General features: G+C 41.6%; 1 protein-coding gene across 11 annotated transcripts in view; it reads right to left on the bottom strand.

Annotated features, from left to right (window-relative positions):
* The window catches only part of COP1 (COP1 E3 ubiquitin ligase), a 132,108-nt gene that overhangs the window by 78,058 nt on the left and 38,154 nt on the right, over positions 1 to 15,896 (bottom strand). For all 11 annotated transcript variants that reach the window (XR_012674569.1, XR_012674570.1, XR_012674568.1 and 8 more), the window contains one exon: positions 14,401 to 14,536. Coding sequence is in view for 8 of the 11 variants with exons in the window: in XM_075156883.1 (XP_075012984.1) it covers positions 14,401 to 14,536 (136 nt within the window). In the remaining 3 variants the exon portion in view is untranslated. The remainder of the gene's footprint in view (positions 1 to 14,400; positions 14,537 to 15,896) is intronic.

The following is a 15,896-nucleotide window of genomic DNA, read 5'->3' as shown; positions in this document are numbered from 1 at the left end:
GATCAGGTTTCACATTCATACAGCTTGAAAAATCCTGAGAGCAGGGGTATTTAAGGTACCTTTCTAAAATTAGAAAGCATTAAACCAATTACAAGAAGAGAGGGGGCTCTTTAGGCTGTCCCCATAGCTATAACAGCTTGAGTTTTCCACCCCTCAACATAGCTGAGAACTTGAAGGCACTGCAATGCTTTCAAGGGAAGATAAATTTAAATGCCAACAGAGTTTTCAAGTCCTTGTAAAGGAGATATCATCAAGTTATTTTTAAACTATGTAGAGAAAGGATTGTTGATATGCAGTCTGACGGTATAAAATAATTCAATGAAACAGCTTGCAACTTGGCCTTTTAACTCAGGCACCTAAACTTCTCCGAAGCAGTAGCAGGAGATGGTCCCACTCACGACTGCTTGCTGGCTAGAGGAGAAACAAGCTAGTCGGGTCAAGCCTGCAAAGTAGCAAGCCTCCAAAAGGCGAAGAAAAGGAACACGCTTACGGCTGGGGAATAAAGCAAGCAAGCATGCATCTATTTAAATAAAATGCGAGAGGGAAAGAAGTCATCTAAGCAGCCGGACTGCTCTCCCCCAGACCCAGATCTACCCTAGTCTAATCACTTTTTATACAAAGAGGACGAAAGCACCATTCAGGCCTGTCGTGTCAGCTCACCCTATTCTATGGAAGAAATTTATAATCGAAAGCCTCTATAACAACACAATGGATTTACTTGTACCACAATCTTAATTGAACCGCTGTCTCAGCTCCTGCTCGCTGCCCCGTGGATTCAGGTAAAGCGCAACTAAACTGATGGCAGCGATTCATCTACTTGGATTCAATTTATACCCTTAGCCTTCTGCTGCTGAAGAAAAAAAAATAATGTATTACAATGTCTGGTAAAAAGCCAAGTTATTAGAACAGAATAGAACCTCTCTCACCCGGGGTGGGTTTGCTTCTCTAGCATTAATTTATTTTTTTTTAAAATAGAGACATGCTGTAGACATAACAAATGAGTATTTCAATACGTCTATAAAAGTTAACACATCATTAAAAAAAATTAATAAAAGCATCAACCAATGAAATTGATTGTCAGACCTGTGACCTTCAAACAGCATCAAAGACACTGCAGGGAGAAAACGGATGCAGAAATAAACCATCACCTGTACAGATGTTCGCTGGCTGCGAGAGGCAGGCAAACCCAACACCGCAAGCCTAACGCACGCTTGCACCTTGGCCTCCATCATCTATGCACAGTCCTGGTACAAGAAGCGTTCTCACTTTCTGCCAGTCGCTTTTTAGCAAGTGATTTACAAAGAAAAATATGAATAATCTAAATAGCTAATCAAGTGGATTATTTATCATATAAAGCTATTCCTAATATTTGCAAAACTCTGCTTCCCCCTGGACTAATCAGGATTAGGACAGACAGCTCACCTGCACAGCAACAGTTATGTTCATGCTTTTTCCTACAAGTCTTCCAAATACATTTAGTATTAAGCAAGGCTTATTTGCATTTAACTAGCTCGGTGATATTCCTGTCACTTACTGCTTGAAGTCTTTGTTTCGATGTAAGCACTTGCTAATGCACAAGCTTATCTGTATGAAAATTCACAAGAGAACGTAGTTTTATTTTGTCAAAAGACACAACAGGGCCAGCTCTGAAGAGCAACAACATTCTGGTTTGCAGGTGATACATTTCTACAGTCAAAGTGGATTAGTCATTAGCACAATGATAACATGCAATAGAGTAATAGGAAATACTTTATCCTTTTTGTCAAAAAGGCCATCGAGCCAAGAGATAAACCAGCTAGACAAGAGCATGCACTTCCCATGTGGTGAGAGGCACAGAGCCACCAGCGAGCCAAAGCAACACATAAAACATGCGTGCAATAGCTATTAACATCCTGCTGAAATAAGAGTGTTTTAGTAGACTATTTAGTAGCGCTATTTTAAGTAGACTTAACATGGCACTGACAACGAACATTTTCACCATCTAAGAGGGAGACGGAGCACCAACTGTCTCTGTGTGCTACAAACCTACCTCAGTCCTAGCATGAAGCAACCTCCTCTAGAGATGGGAGACCAGTTCAGACATTTTCATTTTTTTAAGGAAGCACTGGAGGTAAGCCATATTTTAGATCATTTGAACATCCAGTGAAGTTCCCTTTTGGACTAGCAGTGGTCCTTGCTCCTCAAAGATGTGCACTTTAGAAACAATTAGCAATTGCCCCCTTTTTTTTTTTAGCCAACTTTTAAACGCCACATTTCTGACTACAAAGACTAGCTGAATTTTTATAAGGAATCTTCTGGGGACACAAAATCTCCTGGATATTTGAAAAATATTTATAAATGTGCAACAGAATTTACTTACAAAAATCAAATTGAAAGGAACTGATTGTTTTGTTCTAGGGAAAATAGAAGAGAGACATCTCCAGTTCCCAAATCACTGTTTTCTTTTTCCTAAGAAGTTAATGACCAGTATCCTAATGGAAATACCACTAAGAGCTGCTAGAAAGTAAACACATTCTCAAGGGTTCTGGTTGCTCTGCTGCTTATCTTTATTCTCAATCTGTGAGATTATAAATCAATTCCTTTATTTAATGCTAAAACCTATGACCTTGGAGAGCACTCGTAGCTAACAAATGGAATTACAAAATAAATTGCTTCTGAAATAATGTCTGGAAGCTTGGCTTGGTGTTGAGGGTAGACCAGTGGGGAAACAGTAAAGCATGAGCATTTACCAGTTCTGCCAGTGTATAAAGCCTTGCTGCATTTGCATCCTGACGGCGCGTACAGTTGTTCTCCACACCCCAGGAGGACGCACTGGAGTTAGAGAACGCGTACAGATGGGCAACTAAATTGATCAGAGGAATGGAGCAGCTGCCTTACCATAAGGGTTATGAACAGCAAGATGGGTGTTCAACAAGTCACTCCGCACTAGAATAGGAGCCACTCACCAGAAGATTGATTTGGGACAGATGAAGGTTCCTCCCCCTCCCAGTCACACCTTAAAAACCACACACACACTCCAGGTACTTACTCCTGCAAGACATGATGGTGGCAGAGTGAACCTGACAACAGTAATCCAGGAACAAGTGGTCCATATTGGATATTAACTGAAATAAATATGGATATACCCTTTAATATCCCCGATGTAATGCTTGTGGACGCTGGGAGGCTGCAAGAAGACAACTCTACAGGCAGTGACCAGGTTGGCATGCTCTGTGGTCTTCTGCAGGGACAGCATGGAGCTAGGTGCCCTCCAAACCCACCCCGGGACAGCTCACACTGTACTTGAAATTGCAGTTTGAAATGCCCCGGGGGTCAGACTGGAGGGGCACCTAGCCCAGCGAGTTTCTGTGAGAAATGGGTATGTGCTAAACCTACCCCTTCAAATCAGGAGAAGTGGAGGTTGCACCTAACTGCGTTTGCCTTTAACTGCACCACTAGTTACAATTCAAGGTCTGCAGCCAACTGCTCCTCTCCCCTTTCCAAACACACACTCTACAATTGCTCCTATAATCATAAATGCCTCAGCTGTGCCTTGGTAACACGATCTGTGACCGTAGGAGTTGCCATTTCCACAAAGTAGATGACTCAGTCCCTCTCATGTGACTATATATATATATATATATATATATTTTCCTATCTGATTATACCAAAGCCTTTCAATTCTACTTCTACCTAATATGGTGCTGTTTCTATTTCGGTATCTCTAACCCCAACTCCTATCTTGCCATGGCCCCATATTTAATTCCAACATGGATATACCGTTTTCATTTTCGGGAGACTTAATTGGTGGGAGGAAGGAGGGATAACAGCAGCTTTTGCTCTTCACTTACATTTCCTTGAAGGCTTTCTCCCTTCATGCTCCCACTCCCTGGCCTCCAAGGGATATCCTGTCATTTCTAACAATCCCAAGACCCACCATCTTATAGCCTGGTTGCCTACTTCCAATGCCCGTTTTGAGGCATCGAAATCAAAGATTAGAAATTTAGGTTACAATCCAACACCATGACCAGCACTGCAGACTGTTCAGCACCTGGGACCAATACAGAAATTGGTATTAATATCACATACCTGAGAGACTGGTTTTATAGCAGACTGATATTTTAAGGCAAAGTAATTAGTGTCACTAAGCATGCACTAGCATACTAATTTGTAGTTTTTAAAAACAAAACTATATTCAGGCATAGGAAGCTGCTATTATAGCTCTCAGATTTTGTGCTCCGTCAGCTCAAAGTCTGTATTTTGTCACATATAAAGACAGAGGCTACCTAAGACAGAGCGTATGAAGTTTCGCTATCAAAAGACTGTTTTGCTAAAGCTGCAAGTGGCTGAAATCAAAAGTGTTGGTGTTTTTTTTTGTATTTTTAATAAAGCAACAGTTGCATTAGTTACTCCTTACTCCAAAGCACCACCTAAATGAGGTCACTGCTGCTATTCCGAAGTCCTTAACCTGTGCCACAGGGACAAGGACAGACCATCGCTGGTTGAATACATTCCCTGATCCAAACCCCTGTGCTGCTAAATGCTTTCTGGAACATAAACTGAGCAAGCATACCACAATCCCAAAGAGGTTACTGCAATCTCTACTCAGGAAGGACCACTTGAAGAAAAATGCTTCAATTCTCTAAACTGCTACATGGAAAGATAAATAAATTGTATAAACGAGACTCCACTTAAATGCATCCTGTCATCAGAGAGCAAACACCTTCATCCCCAAGAATCACATTAATTTGGGTTAGATGTGACCCCCAGATTACTAGAAAATTGCCAGATTTGTCTTGGCTACTATAATTATGGCCTCTTAGAGGCCGTATGGATCAGATTCAAGTCTAATGGAAGTTTAATGAAAACTGTGGGACAGAGGACCCCAAGCTATTTCAAATTGATCCTATTCCTTGGAGTTGTTTGGGACATTCCAGCTCCAGGTTCAGCAGCATCAGCTGCTGTTGAATGCGCTTTGGGTACCCTCCCCTACCATCACACCTCCTCCGGGCTTCAAACATCTGATGGGAATATGCTCCCCCTAAGCAAACCTCGATGCGAAGCATAAAAAGACGACACTAGAAAGTCAGCTCTGCATGTTGATCATCTTTTTTTTCCTCCCACAGCTAGGAAACAGACAGGGAAGGGCATTATAGCAGTTCATCGAAGCCTGCTTGGCACAGAAGGACGGTCCTCAGCTCCGGGCTCCCTTAGGAAGACGTTATTGCACCAGTCATGCTGCAGTCACACTTTCAGCTTCCTTCTTGCAGCCTGGAGTTTTACTTTGCTCCATTTGAAGAAAGGCATAAAAAGGTACCACGTTGACAAAGTAATGTCATTAGACCTAGTTCCAGGCCCACTTCATGCTTACAAAAATCCTTTTAAGTGTAATGAAATGCCATCAGTTCTAACAGAGACCACTTAACGATACTCTCATTCCATAAAGAACTTGTTTAAAGGAGAATATTAAATCTGAATCGAGGAGGTTTGGTGGGCTTAGTTCCATCTCACAGCTCTGAAATCAAAACCAACAGAGCTACTTTCATGCTTTGTCATCACTAGATAAAACAGAGTCATTCTTTTTTTTAAACCCAAGGAGAGAATATACTATGCTACGAGATATTACCTATGCTTCCTGCAACAGCTCAACTTTCAGACCCAGGATCCCCTCTACTTTGGAGGGGAAGCAAAGGGAAGTGACCCTGAACCTAATCTCCTCTAAATACAACCCAAAATCTCCCAGAAAACCATAGCAGACTTCCAGCCTTGTCTGTAAGACTGTATAGCTAGAGACATCCTGTTCTGCTGCGTAAGTTAGTTTGTTTTTTTTTTTAATACACATATTCAGGGAAACCTGGCTTAATTAGCACTAATGATGAGAAAACCTATAGGGAACTACTGAATTTTGCACGCAATCGAACATAAAGCGTATTGATAAAAAGCCACTTTACTGCTAGGCGATGCTCTTCTGCATGCTGAGGAGAAGATGACGACAATCCCAGGGTTTATATGCCAGATACACAGAAGTACAATGAGCCAAAGCCGTTGCAAACAACTACCGTGCAAGTTAATGAGGATTAGATTCAGTTTTTCCACAAACACCGTTTTAAATAAGCTAGAGTAGGGAAATGTTAACTAAAAATGCCAACAGTTAAATGCAGAATGTTTCTTACGACACTGTTTAAAATTCAAGCCAAATTATCAGTCTGCTGGCTGTAATATTTCGGGTAACCTATCTATATTTGAAAACCAGGATCTGCCACTTCTCCCAGCTGGACTGATACACAGTAGGTTACAAGCAGCTCTGACAGTAGCAGGAGCACAGCCTCAACATTACAAAATACTAAGGTGGAAGAGGTTTTAAGTCTCCAAACATACTCAGATGCTTTCTTTCTGCATTCAACCTTGGGAAACATTTCCAGAAAGGAGGGTGCCAGGCTCAGCCCAAGCTGTATAAGGAGCGGGTTTGAGGTAGAAAACCCTGCTCCACGAGTTGCAAGGCTGTCGGCACAGCAGTACCATCTTGTCAGGATTATGCCATTAAGTAGGAAGGAACTCAATCAGTTGTGGTAGACATTGAAGTACCTTCTAAATAAGGCCATTCAAAAGCTCGCAAGCTTGATTTTCAAGCCACCGCATTTATTGCTACACCAACGAGGTTTTTGTTTCTTCAAAATTGAGCACAGCAGCTGCCAACAGAGCCGAAGAGGCAGGGGAACAAATATATCTGAAAGGGCTCAGCGCAGGAAACCTCCATCAATAAACAACGCAGTCCATCCACAGGCTCCAATTCATGATTCCATGATTCCTCCATGATTCAGCTGCAGCAGCTGAAGACATTTCTGTCTCCAGCTGTCCACGTTGCCAGAGGTCCCATTTCTCAGAACAAATCACCGCCCAGCCCAGTGCCCCAGCACACAGCCTGCCATGTTATTAACTCAAGCCTCCGAATTCGCCCGACACCGCCATCAGCTCTTCTGCCAGACACCCCGCAGCAGAGCATCGGGAGGGACAGCTGGAGACAGTAACCTCTTTAGACACCTCAGCTCAATCCGACAGGCACCGCGAGTCAGGGCACCAGCCTTCATAAATATGGAGTCCGTACGCTGCAGATGAGCCGTCTCGAGGAGCCAAGGAATAGGCAGGGGCAATTAACTCCGATGGTCCTGCTGCCCGGCGATGATGGAAGGAGGTTAAAACGCCATTTGAAGCATTTTTCATCCAACTGCCAAATCTGTTTCAGGAGATTGTTTTGATGGCTTTTTGAATCTTTTTTGGTCAGTATTTTGTATGCTATCCTTAAACTATTCTTTAGAAAAAAAAAAAACATACTTATGAATACCCTTAATTCCACACCGTGTCATACAGAGAAACTTGATCTGACTTCCACCTTCATTTGCACAAATGTATACACACACTTGTATATAAGCCTGTAAGAACGTGTCACTTCATAACTTATTCTACAAAACACCTATGCAGCACATAAATCAAACATCTCTGTCTTAGAGTCTGTATTTATTAATACAGATAATATTAATAATCATTTACTCAAGCCTCTTCTCCAGGCTGAGCTGCTTGTAAGTTTTTTTTTCTCAGAACTGTTTAAGCCCACACCATATATCTTTGCATGCCTTAACACACCTCAATATTTTTTTTTCAACTACCTACCATTGAACAGACTAACTCCTCTAGTTAGCAAGGAAGGAACAAACAAAAAATCCAAAGGCATGCTAATGCTTTTCAGATAATGACTTCCTGGCAAATTCAGGCATTTCCAACAAATACGACTAGAGAATTAAAAGAAAGCTACAGAAATTCATGTTATATTAATAACAGGCTTGTTTCTTCAAACAAACAAAAATTCATTGTATCAACACTCAGCATTGAAAGCAAGCTATAAAATTGGGGGGAATTAAGGAAATCTGTCTTTGCCTTTTACCAACTCCGTCGGCATTTAAGTTCTGCGTATAAGATGCTGTGAAACCACAGCTTTCATGGCTTGCAAGTCCAATTCCTGAGGCCAAGACACAGCACTACTGCCTGATGACAGCCATTATTACATGAACATCAGGAGGAACAGAAGGGCAGCTACCTGCAGCCTCACAGAAAAGATTTTTGTCCTGATCAATCAAGAAGGGGTGGATGCAATGATGCAATGCAACTTCTACGTGGTACCATCCTCCTACCCTAAATATTAATCTCTCAGAGGACATTCCTGACACGACAGCATTCATTTTAAGTTCCTGCACTTCTACGAAGTTTCTCTTCAAAAAAGCCCAGTCTTATTCTAATAAATCCAATCCTGTTTAAATTAACCCCCATTTGTAAAGGGATCCCAAAGTTCGTAGGAAGTGAATTTCACTGCACTATACATGGCAAAGCCACATAAGGACATTGCTTCTCCTTAAAACCTAAGGCCAGAGGAAGACACTTGGCAGAAAGTCGGGGACAGAACCTCAAGTTTCTAATGAGCTGATCATGTACCTTTATCACAAGAGTACAGTCCCCAAGACTTGGAGGTCTCTAGTCCAATATCCTGCTCAGAGCAGGGGCAGCTCTTTGGTCAGACCAGATTGCTCAGGGCTTTCTCCAGCCCGTTCTTGAATACTTCTGAGGATGGAGCTTGCACAACCTCTTTGGGAAGCCAGCTCCATGCTGGACTGCCCCACACTGCAGCCAGTGACCACTACACAATCACAGAATCACGATGTTTGCCAAGAAGTGGAAACTGCTTACGTAGACTGCACAAAGTTTCTTCAAGATATAAAAAAAGAAAAAACATGAAGAGCAATCATTGTTTAATCCATTTGCTTTAAAAGCAGATTCCCAAATTCATCAAAAGGCTGTTCAATACTTTTAACAGGCCATTTATAAAAATTCATAGAGTTTAAATCAAACTAAAAAAACTCATCTAATTATCTGCAGATAGAGACAGGTTTGAAGTACTAAGAGAGCTTAATGGAAAAAAGATCTTCCTACTACCAAATAGTCTGAAATTACTAGGAAAAAAATGAGGTCCCACTGGTGGCCATGCAACTTCCCTTCATTAACTTCCCAATTTCAAGTTATTTAAGTTTTACCCCTAAAAGTGAAAGCTTATGTTGATGGAAGAACAGACTTCTCTCTCTGTAGTGTCACCACAGTCACCAGAAGGTTTACTTTTCAGGTCAAGACTGGAGATACAAGCAGACATGCTCTTTTCTGGCTTCAGAGTCCCTTTTGGTACTAGCAACCCATGCTGGGGACTTGGAGGGCTACGTTACAGAGTTGAGAGTGTCTCTGAACTCTGAATTCAGAGATTTGAACTGACATCTGTATAACCTTTCTGCTGGTTACAAGTCACATTTAGCTTCTGCTCAAGGGATTCAGACCACAATTATGTACTAGGAAATGTATCAGTTCTGCACTCCAGAGAAAAAGAAGAGAAAGCAAGGGAAAGGCTCTGTACTTTGCTCAGCTCTAATTAAACAAAATCCCATTTCAGCCCCAGACAACCTCTGGCCTACGGGTCAAAACCTCAGATGAAATAAGGTAAGAGAACCACAGAAGAGGCATAAACTTCAAGTAGGTTCAGGGTATTACACTTCAAGCTTCCTCGGCCACCCTGCAGTTCAAGTCTCTTTACCCAAGTATTTCTCTCTTCCTTCCAGTTGTGGGAACAGTCCAAATAAGACTGATCCGTCCACAGTTTTGAGCTGCCACTTGTAAATAAGAGTCCATTTAAAAAATGATCGATTTAACAGACTATAAGAAAAATTCAGCCCTCCTCATTTCTCATCTTCTCAAGGAGCAGCATCTACTGTACTCTAAAACATAATCCTGTGAAGGATAAACCCACTTACATTTCTTTCATTTATCTTTACCACCAAGATAGAAGCATTGCTGGTCACAAACTTAATAAAATGGCTCACCTAATCCTAGCCAGCCCAGGGCATTAAAAAAAGAAAGAAGAAAAAAGGAAAAAAGGGGTTTGTTATGGTGGACACAGAACTAAAAGGTACCTTGTTAAAGTCTGGATCTGAGAATTTATATGGACAAGTAATTGTAGTCCAAAGCAAAGAGGGGAACAAAAAAATAGAATGGTTCAATGAATTCATGGAAAACACACTCCTAATGGATGGTTTTTCTTTTAAGCTCACCTTTGAAGAAAGGATTTCAGGTCACGTTACTGAAAGGGTCAACACAAAAATACAATCTTGAAACAGACTTAATTGTACTGTTTGAATGCTAAGAGAAACCTCTTCATATCTTGTTCATTACTTCGAGGCAATGCAATAATAAGCAAGCAATGGAAAAAAAAAAAAAGAATAACGGACCCCAAAGGTAAGATCCAGTTTTTGAACACTGTCTCAAGATTCAACAGATGAGTTGAGTAAGGTTTCAGCAGCCAAACCCCAAGCTTTTTCTTTCCCTCTCTGTAAATCACTATGCTTTTAGATAACTACAGTTAGTCTTGGCTATCCAAAACCCTTCGGATGTCATTTTAAGACCTTTCAGAGAAATGGTAAGCTAGCCCAGAAGAATTTGAAGTCTTCATTTGAAGATGACAAAACCCCACACCATTTCCCCCAAACCTCAGGCCCTCCGGAACAGACACGTTTCCACAGACCTGGGAACCACCCGCAGGGAGAACCAGCTTTCTGATAACCAGGTTTCAGACAGACATCTTGCTGTAGTCTGTTTCTTGGATTTTTCTGTTCTTTTTTTAAAGTATGAAAGACTGCCACATTATTCTCTGAAGGCCTCTGACAGTGCTAAAGCAATTTTCTACATAAATCATTGTAATGCTAACGCTGCAGTTTACAGACTCATCTTTAAAAGAAAGCCTTTACTATTTACTGCCACAGCAAGCAGAGAGAAGAAAAGTTAAGCTCTGACGACTGCTCTGTCTGGGGGCATAATAAACGGAAAATTTATTCCTTGGCCCAGTTCTAACAAAACTTAATATACTTGTGAAAACAGTGTAAATACTTTGTACTTAAGGGAACTGAGTGTATAAAAAAACGTTTAGCATATTGAGGTACATGTACATTCACATTGCAAGCATGCTGAAAGCCCCCCCGATGTTAAAGCAAAACTAAGCAACCAGCAATTGCAAAGCCTTGAATGTGTTTTCACTGAACCCCCTTCTCTGTGAATCTGTTTTTCTTGAAGCAAATAAGGGGGAAAAAAGGACTGAGGGTTGTAAATTTTGCTTGTGAGCATGTTTCTAAGGTAGGAAAGCTCTCCCGGACTGGGCTTACAATCGCGCTGCGTGCACCTTTCCAAATAAGACCGTAAGCCTGTGATGAAGATGCACTGCTTATCTACCAGCCCTGCATCCGTCCCCCACCCTCTGCCCGCAGCCCCGCGCTGCCGGCACCGCAACCGACGGCTGCCACCGTGCGGATGCGGCACAGCCGCCGCAGAGCCGCCAGCCCCGCAAGGCTCAGCACGGGTCCCTCGGGCAAGCTCACTGCCAGGCTGGGGAAACCTGGAACTGGAGAGCAGGGCATTGGTGTGTCCCTTCCTCCCGAAAGGCAACTGTAGCTTCCCTAACATGGCACCAGAATTTTTATACCGAATTTTATACAGAATTTTTATATATAACAACACTACATAGTGTTGTTTTCGGTCTTTTATTAGTCCTCAAGAAGTCCAGACATTCATAAATATGCTTGTGGCAAGGCGCTCAGGAGAATACTACTGCTGCTCAGTTTCAGTTTTTTTCAGCCTATTTATATACAGTCTTTAATTACAATTTTCATCCTGTTACCATAAACCTGGTTTTATTTCCCTTCTAAAAAAACATCAAGGTTTTGCAGATAAGGAACATATTTCCATCTTCTTCCTTTGCAAACATAAAGCTAATACATCTGAAAAACCTCTTTATTTAAGCCAGCAGAGCTTTCGGAGTCTAGCGTGTGAACTTCATGTAGGGTTAAAGCAACGTAAATCAAACACCCTTATATTCTGTCTGTCTGTAACAGCAGTTTATTTTTTTAAAAAGCGAACTAAATTAAGTACTAGGAAGTTTAACTTCTGGTCAATTCTACTTTTTTCTTAAATATACTTAAAATATCCCTTTAAAATACTATTTAAAAAATTTATGAGGATTCCTTACTCATTAACCTTATATTTGCTTTGTATTTAAATGCATTTGTCTCAACAGCAACAGCTAAGCAGCAAGACTTCTTTTTGTCATTATTTCATCAGCGTTTCCTACAGCATGCCCCAGGAACACCTTCACAAGTCAGTGCAGTTTGCCAGATAATAAAACTTCTCACAGCATTTCACTCAGTTAAAAAGCTTTTTAAAGCACCCCAATAATTGATTTGACCCATCCGTGGGTACCTAAAAGCTGCTTTATTATGTTAAGCTGCCATCACCGAGACACACACCTCATTTAGCTTCACAGACTCTCTCTGAACTCGAGTCTATTAATTTGGATGAAGAACAACGGTGAACAACAGAAGTGTGTTGGCCAACACATACTACATGTAAACTCTTGGTTAACAAATTCAAACTTTAAAGGAACCGTTTGGATAGCCAGAAGCTAACAAGAGTTACAGCAGCAGCACGTTCAGCAGCCCTGCTTTACCAAAGCACTTAAGGACATGCTCAGATGTGAACAGTCTTACTCAGCCCACATACTAAATCCCTTAAAAATTTCTTAAAATGCTTTGATAAATAAAAAGCATGAGCAGGGCAGAACATTGAGTTGGAAGCCAAGTTATTTTTCAGTTAAACGCATTTAACTACCAATTCTAGCACTGGCTTGGAGGGAGGCCCCACAGTATCTTCATTTTAACAACAGCAACACACATCCTTTTCAAACATATATTTCACCCAAGAATTATAATGCCTTCAAAACAGGAGCGAGATTTACTGCCCTTCCAGCATTTTCTAACCAAATACCACAAAAATGCTGCTCTTGCAGAATGTCAAGGAGAAGAAAGGGCAAAGGAGCAAAATCCAATCCGTACTGAAGTTGGTAGCTGAGGAAGTTTGTCTGCGTTGCAGTGAGAGTCCCATCTGCATTTCATTGCAGCTAGTGTGAACCCAATCAGTGCAGGTTAAATATACGTCAGATCAGTGATTATTGTGTTCTGACCTCTGTGGCTAAGTCGGACATTATACATTCCTGCTACATATTGCAGTAGTTAAGGAATCAATGCTGCTTTAAAAAAAAAAGTATTCTATGCTAAACATGCCTCCATTCCCTCACATAGTGCAAATTTCTTGGGGTCCTTCAACAAACATTCAAGCGGTTCTGTCACTGTCCAAATGGCCCCTTTGTAAGGCGTTAGATCAAGACTCAGGAAATCCAAGTTCAATTCATCAAGTCATTGTCATGTTTCTTTCAAGACCTCAGGTATGGCCACTTTGGATCTCCTGCTCCCCGTGTATAAAATAGAGATGATAATACTTTCCTCCTTCAAAAGGTTGCTGTGAACAAATACATTTAAATTTGTGAAATGTGCCTGTAAGAAGCTAATGGGTCCTGCATATATACCATGCAGAAAAGATTTCCCAATTAACATGTTGCATCATTTTTTCCACCACCACCAGCTCCAAGCAAGCTACCACAGACTAATTAAATCCCCCAGGGTATGCTTCCACAGCTGCTGAAACCAGTTTAAGGTCAGGGCTGCTGGCATGACCCAGCCTCTCCCTATCCTATGTGCTCTCTTAAGCCTGATCCCTACGGGAGCTGGTTCATGGAGCTAAACTAGAAGAAACTATTTCTGTTGAAAGACAGTCAATAGCATTTCACCAGCTTAAGTGTCCAAACTGGTCCATGGGAGGCTCTGATGAGCTTCAGCAGCAGTGCACAGGACATGACCACCCCACACGGCAGGGGATACAGAGTTGTTGTTGGCAAGAACAGAGCTGTCGAGTTGGCTTTACCACAGCCGCCCCCTCACTGGGTTTAGCACTGTAAACAGAGCTTCCAACGCTCAAGAGTTCAAGCAATCGCAGTTAAAAACAACTCAGCTATTTAATATTTGCCATTACGACTGGATCCAATAACAATATTTAAAACCACCTCAGATTCTTAAAGCTACCAATATCAAGCAAGATGGATGTTTCTTAAAATGCTAGAACTGCATCACTTACAATGCAACTATACTAACATGAAGAGGACCGAGCCTACAACAGGCTTTGTGCTTTATCACAACGGCTCCAGATACTCACTGGCACCTCAAAGGTTCTGCATTCGGTCTTGACCCAACACCAACGGGAATAAAAGGTACTACTGTGGTACTTGAGCGCCTCCGCAGATCAATGATAATTACACATTCACAAAACTATTTTTGGGAGGCGACTGCAGTGTATTATACATATACAGACCATAGCTTGTTTAATACGGGTTATTAACCCAGCCTCAGCAGCCTGTATCAGCATGAGATGCACTATCAGAGCCGCAGCGTGTCTTACCTGGATACTATGCTGGAGCCGTTGTAGAGGTCACTAGCGTAAGACAGCGTTGCCAGGGGTCTGACAGAATTGTAGCGCGTGAACTTGGATAGACACTCCTGAAACTCATCCAGCTGGCTTGTGGTTCTGCTGTCATCTAGGGAGAGGCAGCAGCATTGGGGAGGACAGAAACAGAGTAAGAAGATAAATAAACTCAACAGCAAACAAAAAAATCAAGATGAATGTCTTCACGTGACACTACCTCGGAGGATTCTTGGTCAAGAACAGTTCTCTCTCCCCTCTAACATTCCCTGAAGGCAGTATGATTTTTCAGAGCACAAATTAAGTCCTTCCACTGCAACACTGGGTGAACCTACTGTGCTGACAATCTGCCTAGAGATCACAAATACAGCTTTCCTGGTAGGTAAGCTCATTTATTTTATTCAAATTCAGAGCCCATGGGCCATATAGATTATTAACAGAAAACCTTAAAGCATATCAAAATGCACTGTGAAGAACATGTCTGGTTTTCTACGGAGGTGAAAGTATATTCCTTCCCTCATATTTCAGTTACAATATGCCTACATTTGGTGTCAATTACCTTGAAAATACTTTTAGTAAAAAATATTTGTCTTGTTACTCCAAAAGCAACAGAGCTGAGGGAGAGTTGTTTCAGGGCTGGAGAAGGAAGACAAGCATGAAACCAGAAGACTCCCTGTACTATAAGTTTTGTGAAAATTATGACCTTCAGCAGACAAGGTGAAATTGAGCCAGCTCGAATAATGATGATAAATATTCTGTGGGAAATGGAACAGTTTACTACAAAAGTTAAAACTAGATTGCGGTGTAGATAACTGAAAGTCATTCCCCGATTCCTCAGAAGTTCCAGTTTTTCTCAGTATGAACAGAATTTTATGTAAACCATTTCAAAATTTAGTATTTCCTAAATAAAGAAAAATTCCTAACTCATGGTGATGTTGCATGGGCAAGCCAGCCTTCCTAACACGATCACGCATCTGCAGTCAAACATTATGTAGAGCCTTCAGGCTTTGTAACAACCCCCAGAATTTGCAGCAATTCTCCCTTTCCTCCTCTTAACACTCCCACATTCGCTTTGTCTTTTTGCACCAGTGCAACGTACGGGAACTACAGCTATGGCTGTTCTCACAGCGCTAACACAAAGCGCCTCGGTTTGCAGGTAGTCCAGTTTGCAAGTCACATTCCTGCACACCTTGCCTCCTGTTAAACCACAGCATCCACTGCAGCAGCAGAGAAGCCATACACACGACTCACTCGCGCAGCTGAGATCAAATTCCAGCCACTAGTTATCCTTATCGGTTTCCCTATCAGCAGCATAAGGAAATGACAAAGCTCTACTTATTAGAAAGCTTTGGAAATACTGGGGTGAAAAAATGAAAAGGTTGATCTATAAAAGCAAAATACAGCTGTGATTTCTTGTGGGAAAACACAGAGAGAATAATCACTTTCTGCACTCTGGTAATTCCTTGCCATCAGAA

The sequence above is a fragment of the Calonectris borealis genome, chromosome 8, assembly GCF_964195595.1.
Source record: "Calonectris borealis chromosome 8, bCalBor7.hap1.2, whole genome shotgun sequence".
NCBI classification, from domain to species: Eukaryota; Metazoa; Chordata; class Aves; order Procellariiformes; family Procellariidae; genus Calonectris; species Calonectris borealis.
This window is presented reverse-complemented; position numbering and strand designations above follow the sequence as displayed.